Source organism: Pterocles gutturalis, unplaced genomic scaffold, assembly GCF_000699245.1.
Source record: "Pterocles gutturalis isolate BGI_N339 unplaced genomic scaffold, ASM69924v1 scaffold35679, whole genome shotgun sequence".
NCBI classification, from domain to species: domain Eukaryota; kingdom Metazoa; phylum Chordata; class Aves; order Pterocliformes; family Pteroclidae; genus Pterocles; species Pterocles gutturalis.
Window position 1 is genome coordinate 1,067 of NW_010129345.1, and position 9,140 is coordinate 10,206.

Below are 9,140 nucleotides of genomic sequence, written 5' to 3' on the forward strand. Positions count from 1 at the left end.
AATCTCTTGAACTTAAACCATATTCAGTGTTTGCTTTTCCAGACTAGCTTTAGATGATTTTGGAAGGGGAATCTTTTTGCACGATTCTACTGGTTGCTTCGTGAAATCCCCCCCAAGCCCTGCTGGGCTAAGGGGAGCTGAAACAGAAACTCTCACAAGAGCTTTGTGAACCCAGTGGAACTGTAAGTGACCTGTTGTGCTTTTTTTTTTTTTTTTTTTTGGTTGCAGGGTGCCAAGGCTTTAGCTCGTTCCTTGATGGTTGATACCTCTATCCTCACGTTAGACCTGAGTGACAACTGGCTGCAGGGAGAAGGGGCGGCTGCAATTGCGGAGATGCTGAAAGAAAACTGCTACATTTCAGGTTTGTGTTCCCCCGTCTGCCCTTCCTTCTCTGGTAGACACCTTGCTGTGTTGCCTTCTTTGTGAATTTAACCAGCTCTGCTGTCATGGTGTGTGTGAACAGGGTACCAAAACTGGGGTGGTGCTGTTTGAACTGTGACTGTTTAAAACTGTGCTGCTTTGTCACCTTTCTCCACCTGTTTTCTTAGCATTTACTTTGGTGAAGTTAGGATGCCACTACCTGGAGTCAGCCCAGTGCTGTTTTTACTGTGAAGCTGCTGGAAAGCCAGGAGAAAGAACAAGTTTCTGCTTCGACTGTGGATCAGAGACATCCACCTGTTTTTAGACTATACAGAGGATGTAGTTAGTAATGTTTTGTAAGTTGAATTTGCACGATTGGCATCTAAGAAAATGGGGCTTCAAAGTAGGTAAAGGTTGAAGAGAAGCCCATCTAGAGCAAATCTGCAAGCCTCTGTTGCAGCAGCAGTGCACGTCTGCTCTTCATTGCAGCAGGGGAGGTTTAGACTGGAGATAAGAAAAAATTTCTTCACTGCAAGAGTGATCAGGCATTGGAACAGGCTGCCCAGGGCAGTGGTGGAGTCACCATCCCTGGAGGGGTTCAAGAAACATGTAGATGTGGTGCTTCGGGACATGGGTTAGTGGGTTGGGTGGTGTTGGGTTGATGGTTGGACTTGATGATCCTTGAGGTCTTTTCCCACCTTAATGATTCTATGATTTCATGCATCTCATACCTCTGTACTATTAGACTACAGAAGCAGAGCAGCACTTTCTGAATTTAAGTCTCAGTCAGGCGTTGTTGTGTCTAGAGATTATGGGTTTAGTTCCTGCTTTTCCAGGGTTGATATTCCTGCCTTTCATAATTTAAGTAGCAACTCCCAGTTATACGTGGACAGGTTACCTGTGTGGTGGGTTCCACCCAGCAGGGGCCCACGCTGGCTCCGCAGAGGGGAGGTGCAGCGAAGGCGGTTGGGTGGGATACAGCTGGTTGTGCCAGTGCTCACCCAGAAGCACTGACCAGCCCTGCCAAACCTGAGGTTGTTACATGCGGAGACAGTCTCAGAGTCCCTGTGCTGCGCTTCTGTGTGAAGGGTGCAGAGCAGAGCCCCAGGGTGGGTCTGTGGGGACTCCCTGGCATGTCTCTGTGTCACATTTTCCAGTCTTTGCATTAACCTCCTGTTTCAGTGTCTGAATCCCCAGGCCCTGGCTAGGATACAGCCAGGACTTTGCTGTAAGTTGCGCTGGTTGCTGCACTGGAGGATGTGTTTTATCGACAAAGAGCAAGGTCAGTTTAGACGGCTGAGAGCACAACTCTTGTCTAACTAAGGCAACCCATAAGTTTTGTTGGGAAGTCATTGTGGATGAAGGGGAGAGGTTCAGTGCTGTGAAACTCCCGTCAACGTGGGATTTCCTTATTTGTATTCTCTAGTGGTTGGATTCAGTACTAGAGGTTTAGGGTTCTGTTACTTCTGTGCTATGAAAATTCATTCTGTGTGTAGGTGGGCAGAGAAGTTCACGCTTTCGTATTTTGGTCTCAGTGTCTCTCTTCACATCCATTCCTGTTTTACATTTAGCTTCACTGTCTCTCCCAGCCTACGCTCTTTTTTTCAGGCCATGATGAAGAACGAAGAAACCCGGTATAACTTAGCTGAGTGTCGGTTGCGCCCGGAGTGGGAACCAGAGCTGTACAGGGAACACTTTCATCTCCTGTCCCATGTTTATGTGGCAAAATGTGAATAACCCTATTTTGGGGACAGGTTGGGAATTCAAAAATTAAGTTCTATTGTTCCTACTAAAATACTGGGCTAGACCAGGTTCTTATTTTCCAAGTCTGGCGCTACTTCTGCCATTGCAGCGTAAAGGTCAGGTGCTGATATGATATGATTTGATGATCTGATAAGGTTTTTTCTTTCCCCAGCTGTTGATTTATCTGACAACAAATTAGGTGTTGAAGGAGCTAAGGCGTTTTCCGCTATGCTTCTAGAAAATACTACAATTGTGTTCTTCCAGCTCTCAGGAAATGAATTTGATGATCACGCAGCAAAGTATTTAGCAGATGCCATCAAAGCAAACAGCAAAGTGGAAACTCTGGATCTGAGTTACAACATGTTTGGTGACAAAGCAGGTAAGGTGCTGTCTCTGCACCTTGCAGAGGGGTGCTGCGGCTGTTAGCAATGCAGCTTAATGAGTTGCTTGGCTGCCTCAGACCTTTGGAGAGCAGGGTTGGCTAATATTTTCAGTTCCTGAAAAGTATTTTTGTCTTTTTGTAGGCAAAACCAGTGTTGAGCTATAATAATTCCTTCGTCTTCATTCCCTGCCATTTCTTATAGCATTGCAAGCTTTACCTCTTCTGTTTCTTTCCCCTCTTCTACCTAGTTCCCAAGTTCTGATGGTCTTCCTCTCACTGTCCTATAATTTGCTTTTTTTCTCGGTTATTATTTGAGCTTTCACAGGTGTGGAAAATGCTTAATAAGAGCAGAAGAAACCCAGCAGAACAGAGTTTGCTGGCAGTCCTCCTGTCTTGCTCCCTGTCACCAAGAGGTGATTGCAGGTGCCAAGAGGAGGGTGTGAGAGTGGAACAACCAGGCGGCTGTGGTTCCCTGATACCCTCCCCCCCTTGACAGCCTGTGGTTTGGAGACTTCCTTTGCTAATGACTTTGGCTGTTTCTTTTCCACGTTCTTGCTGGTCTCAACCTTGTTCACACCTGTTGCTTTTTCTTTGGCTCTTGGTTTTTAAGCCTGCTGTTATTTAATCGCTACATCCTTGTGTTCACAGCACTTCTGTGGTGCGATGAAACCCAGTTATTGCTCCCTGGGCCTTAGTCTGTACTGGTTTCACCAGTGCTGGGCTGAACTCCCCCATCCTTTCTTCCTGACTGTCCACTTCTGGACAACACGCCTCATGAGGTCATTGCTAATCCCTGACTTTTCAACCTTTATGCTCATCTCCTTTTTGCACCTTACTGGCACATGCTTCATCTTCTCCATCTATGGCTGTCCTTGGGCAACCCCATCCACATGTTCTGCTACTATCTCCAGATGAAGATTCACAAATCTTCTGCCTACTCCTGGTCTCACCCTACAGCTGTGCTCCAAGCCCTCTACTTCCAACACTGGATACATACTCCAAAGGGGCGATACAGACTTTTTCCTCTCCCATGCTGCATCTTACGCTGTCTGTCAGATCCACATTCTCCCCTGGTTGCATCTTCCACGAAAAATCCCCCATCTCTCCATCCACTGCTTTACAGCCTTTCATCATCACACATCTCACCTGCTGTATCCACTCCTTGAAGGCCCTCCATGTCTTCAGTGGGTTTCTTTGGCTCACCGGAGAGGAAACAACCATAATCCTCATCTCTTCTGGCCACCAGGAACACACCAGCCATTCACTTGGTTCTTTCCCAGATTTGTTCTGCTTTTTTTCCTCATTTTTACTGTTGAAGGCTGGAGTGTCTGTTTCTCTCTCCAGTTCACCTCCTGCTGCCTTTACAGTCAAACAGCTCTCCCCAGTCCTCTGGTCTTCAAGTGATGGCTTCCTTCTATGCTGCTTGACAACCTCATTTCTTTCCTGCCCCATTGGAAACTTGCAGAACACTTGCTGAGGAAACCTACTGAGATTTTGTAATGGCACAGGAGCTTTGGGAGGGGTGAAAGAGGGAGCAGAGCTGGCTTCTCTGCTAGGAGCACAGCCCAGCAGGCTGCAGCTGGCTGGTGGCCAGAGGTGGGGCAGGGTGAGGGACTGTGGGAAGCTCCCTGGTTGCTTGGTTTCAGCTTTCAGGCTCGCCTGGGCAGGAGAATGAGCCCGTGCGGTCAGATGTCCACGCAGAGCAGCAGACACTGGCTTTGTGATACGGTGGCTGGATTTTCTCTCCCTCTCTGCTACATATGCAGCTTGTGGTCAGAGAACACATACACATTATTGTCTGACAGCTTCTGCTTTGTGTTTATGGTAAATGAGGTATAAAAGAAAATGATAGGTTGGAGTTTTAATTGCCTGCCTGGAGGTAATACAGACAGTTGCAGAGAAATACCTAAACTAACCCAAGCTTTGCAGAGCGGCTAATCCTTTTAAATCCTAAACTGTTTGGCTTCATGTGGTTTTTCTTAGGTGAAGTTCTTGGAATGGTAATAGCAGAAAACATTGGATTAAGGGAATTTAAAATCAGCTGGAACCATTTCCATAGCCAGGGGGCAGCTGCCTTGGCCAAAGGCTTGGGGGTAGGAATTGTTTTCACTCCTGTTTTTAAATTCTGAGAATTCCCATGAATCTTTATCTGTTTAAATGAGTGTGAATGCCATGATGTGCTGTTTGCCTTGTGCCCTTGCCTGTCCCACAGCTGTCCATGATCTGAGACTATACAGACCTGGGAACTAAGTAAAATCATCCACTGGCTATCGACCTATTGCAGATGTTTTCATTTCTCTATTTCTAGTTCTTTCCTTTTTTAGAGTAAAAATTGCTGTAATGAATGTTTTGAATTGTTTCATTTCACTTCTGATTCAGAAATCAATACAGAAATTGTTTTGTAGTCTATCTACGGTTTTTACTCTAATAAAAGAAAGTAGATTCTCATTAAAATAAGAAACAGTTCTTCCAGCCTCTTAGGCTGAAAGGAGCCACTAAAGTAAATTCTTTTCACCTCTTTTATAATGCAAATCACATGCACCATCTAAGGACCACTGGAGCAAGCCCCCAACTCTTTTTTGGACAGGAGAAGGAACAGCAGTGCACAGGCAGGATATTTCTTTAAGGTTGAATCAAGTGACTGGCACACTTTCAGTTGTGTGTTTATGTCACACCACAGGCAAACGTATTCCTTAAAGCGCTGGATGTTTCCTACAATGGCTTTGGCAGCAGCGGAGCAGCTGCCTTGGGAGAGGCTCTTAAAGCCAACAATGTTCTGGAAGAGCTCAACGTTAGGTGAGTCGGACTCTGGTCCTGCTGCACGTTTTTCTTCTGTTTTGCAGCGGTGGGCAAAGCCCACAGCACCATGAGGATCTCGTACCTGCGGAGAGCGGTGGCAGTGCTACAGCATACTAACGCTGCTGGTCTCATCCCAAATCCCAGTTCCTCTCCTTAAACTTGGGGTCGCTGCTGCGGGGCTGTGGAATGTGTTATGGGCCCTGGGCAAAAAGCATCTGGGGATTGCACAAGGTTTGGGGATATTTAGGGGAGGAACCAAGGGGGAGGGAAGGGATACAGGTGCTCTGGGGAGGAACAAGCATGGGAAAAGAGAGGGACAAGGTGCAGGTGTTGGGTGTTTCTGTTTGTGTTGATCTGTGTGGCCGGCCGTGGGCATGTGTTGCATACATCTGTGTCTGTGCCTGTTGGAAATACACGGGCAGCCTCGCTACTGGGGGCATGGAGCTGTGTCAGCCTTGCCTCTGGCAGCCTGTGGGATTTGGCAACTCCTCACCTCTTCCAACCTCCCAAATACAATTGTTGAGTTGGAAGGAGCTGCCCTAAATTCCCTCTGGATATAACGTGTTTTCAGTGCTGGGTGAAGCAGGAGGTTGCATATCCTTTGCCTGGGCGATGTTGATATGGGAAACCTTCAGCTCAGCATGTGGAGCATGTCTTTTATCTGTTTATAGCAACAACCGTATTTTGGTGAAAGGAGCTCTGCACATTGCAGCTGGCCTGAAAGAAAACAAGACTCTGAAAAGACTTAACGTGAGTAACTTTCCTAGCAAGATACTGGAGCCTCTTATGCGTGTTTAAATATCACTGTCCTGGATTGGAACCCCTTAGAAGAAATCCACAGCAAAATCAGAGCTGCTTGCCCCCCTGCCTCCTCCCATGCTTCCCTGGTTGCAGAGTGTTCTCAGTAAGACAGAGAGCTTGTATCCAGTACTATCATCAGTGAACAGAGACTTCTGTGAGCCTGCCACTGCGTGGACTGCAGCCTGTCCTGCCGCGTCTTGCAGTATGGATAGCATCCTCCTTCTGCAGCAGCAGTGTCCAGCCCAGCAGGACAGGTGGCACTGGGATGGCTGCTTGAGAGCCCTTGGCCCACTCTTCCTGGCACTTGAAGTAAACCCTGCTGGTATCTCACCTGCTGGGGACCACTGGTACCATCAGGGATCATAAAAAAAAACAAAACATGTCATGTATCCTTTTGCTGTTTCTTTTCTGACTGCAGATGACCAGAAATCCCATGCAGACACCACTGGTCAGGGATCATAAAAAAAAACAAACCAAAACATGTCATGTATCCTTTTGCTGTTTCTTTTCTGACTGCAGATGACCAGAAATCCCATGCAGACCGAAGGCTGCTGCGGGCTCCTCAAAGCTCTACAAGCAAATTCTGGCACTGGCATAGAGACCCTGGACTTGCCAGTAAGTGTTACACTAGGAAGAAGAGGGACGGGAGGGAGGAGGTTGAATGTGTTGTGTATGAATAACAAAGTGCTGCCAGAGGGATTCTGGCTCTGGCGCTGTTGCTGCCCAGTGACACTGTGTGTGGAGGGCATGGCCCCCCACTTGAAAACACGGACATGTCTGTATGTGCCCAGGTCCCACTTGGTGTGTTTGCAGCAGCACCAAGGTGCATGAACGCACCAAACTGGGCATTGCTCAGGCTTTGGGCAGCAGCAGGGTGTGGAGGAAGCAGGGCTCAGTTCTCAATGCAAAGGTGGTAGGTGCTGGGAGGAATCTGGCTGCCTGTGAATTCAGAAATTCCCTGGGAAGCTTGAGCTCTTTGCTCTGATGATGCAAATAGTTTTGTAAGGATTTCTGTCCCATTTGTAATGAAGCTAAATGGCCCTTAAATGGCACAAGAACTTCCACTCGAACATCCACCCCATTTGTGAAAAGTGCCAGACCTGACAAGGCAACCCTCTGTCACCAGGTAGGTCGCAGCACAAGGCATCTCATACACCCTACCAAAGAGCCTTTCTTCCAGAAGTGATGCTCTGTCTTGGGCCAGTAGCTACGTAGTGCCCTTAGGATCAATTAGCTAGCAACTAGTTTTAAATTCTAAAAAGAGATAACAGTTCCTTAGTTGTTTATTGAGGAGGGATTTGTCTTGCCTAACTCATATACAGGATAGGTGACTACGGCTGAGGTGATTACATGAGATCTGCTTATAGAAGATGGAGGTTTAATCAATGGTATTTAAGGCAAAATTAACACAGCCAAGTGTAGAGGTCAGCTTTAGGATGGGTAGACTTGCACCTCAGCTGTGCTGGCTGTGTCACCATGGACTGCACAGGGAGGCTGTGGTGGTGAGCTCAGAGGAAACAGTTTCCCTGCAGTCACCAGCATTTAATCAGGTCCATCTGATCCTTCGTCACCCTTTGCTATGAACAGTCCAGACATCCACCCTAAAGAGAGACCTGGTGATCCCTGAAATCACAGAATCATTAATGCCGAGCCTTCCTCTGTCATTCTGCAGCTATCCCTTGTACCTCCTCCTTCCCAGCTGTTTTAACTTCTCTTTCTGTAGATTATTCTTCTGAGCTTGCTATCTATCCTGGCCTTGTCCTGACTTTCTCTTCAGGTCTTTTTTTGTTTGTTTTTGACAGGGTGTTTTCCACCTTTATGCACTTCTTTAGCTCTCTGTCTTTTGGCAGCGCAGTGAGGAACTTGAATGAATACCCCTATCTTCCTTTGATTTCAGTGCTGCTTTACCATCACTGTAGCTCTTCTTCTTGTCCTGGGAGCAGGATGCTGCTGCTCGTTGCATCTCATATCCACCAGGAACGTGGTGGTGTTGGCTAACAGTCCTGGATCTCACAACCTCGCGTCTGTATTCAGTGTTTGGTTTTAGAATGCACAGAATATATTGCAATATCTATTTTCTGAGGGAGCATAAATCATACCACTTGCTTGCTTACCTGTAGTGATTTTCCCCTCTAGGACATCCCTGTGAACAAAGAGCTTGCAGAGCTGTGTGATGCTGTGAAAATACTTTTCCCAAATCTCCTTCTCAGACATGGTGGAAACACAAATTTGCAGAGGAAAAGTCAGTTGAAGGTTGAGCTTTGGACTCAGCCCAAAGCGGTGGGTGATTCCCAGAATGCAGTGGCTTAACATGAGTCTCTTCGGGGCTGCTTCTTCAGCATCTCTGCCTAACACCCCAGTACCACTCACCAACCTTGTGACACGAGGAGGCCCCAGGACAGTGCTGAAGGAAAGATCTGTGGAAATACTGGCTACTTCATCATTGCTGACGCTGGGAAGTTTTTCTGTCTTTTCGCTTTAAGATTTCTGCTACAACCAGCTCTGAGTCTCTACCAGCACACGCAAGAGCATCGCCCTGGATGAGAGTCCAGGAGCTGCCTTTTAATCATCATCTTTTTGCGTTGGGACGTATGTTTGGCCAAACATCATGTGCCGTAGCTGCTTCTGGTCCTTGGGTCCATAGCCAAGACCCAAGCACTCTTGCAGCCTAAGAGTGTGCTTATTATGGAGGAAGCAAAGTCCTATCCAGTGATGTGCAGTTGCTCTCTGCCTTAGGCCTGTTCTCCTGTTGCACAGCCGGGATTGCTTTTGCCACGTTGGCTGTCAGATGTGCTGGAGATTCATTTTCAGCTGCTTCCCACCACAGTTCCTTGGCCTTACCTGGAGTCCATGCTCTAGAAGATAGAGCCCCCATCCTGGGTCACGACTGGTGTTATCCATACATACTGGATGCAAGTCCTTGTTTTGTCAGTGTTACAGAGGAAGGATGCTACCAGCTGCCTGGAAATAGGACAGGCACTCAGTGGGAGTTCAGCAATGACAACAGCACATGGGCTTGAAATACTATCTCCTTGAGGGTCGGGAGGTTTGCAGA

At 47.3% G+C, this 9,140-nt stretch overlaps 1 protein-coding gene across 1 annotated transcript; it reads left to right on the plus strand.

Annotated features, from left to right (window-relative positions):
- Positions 1-228: 228 nt before the first annotated feature.
- On the plus strand, positions 229-6,700 carry LOC104460129 (leucine-rich repeat-containing protein-like; the record flags this gene model as incomplete). Its single annotated transcript, XM_010079921.1, has 6 exons — positions 229-361; positions 2,276-2,482; positions 4,469-4,578; positions 5,166-5,281; positions 5,956-6,034; positions 6,605-6,700. Coding segments are annotated over 6 exons (741 nt in total), but the record flags the coding sequence as incomplete, so codon positions are not given.
- Positions 6,701-9,140: the final 2,440 nt, after the last annotated feature.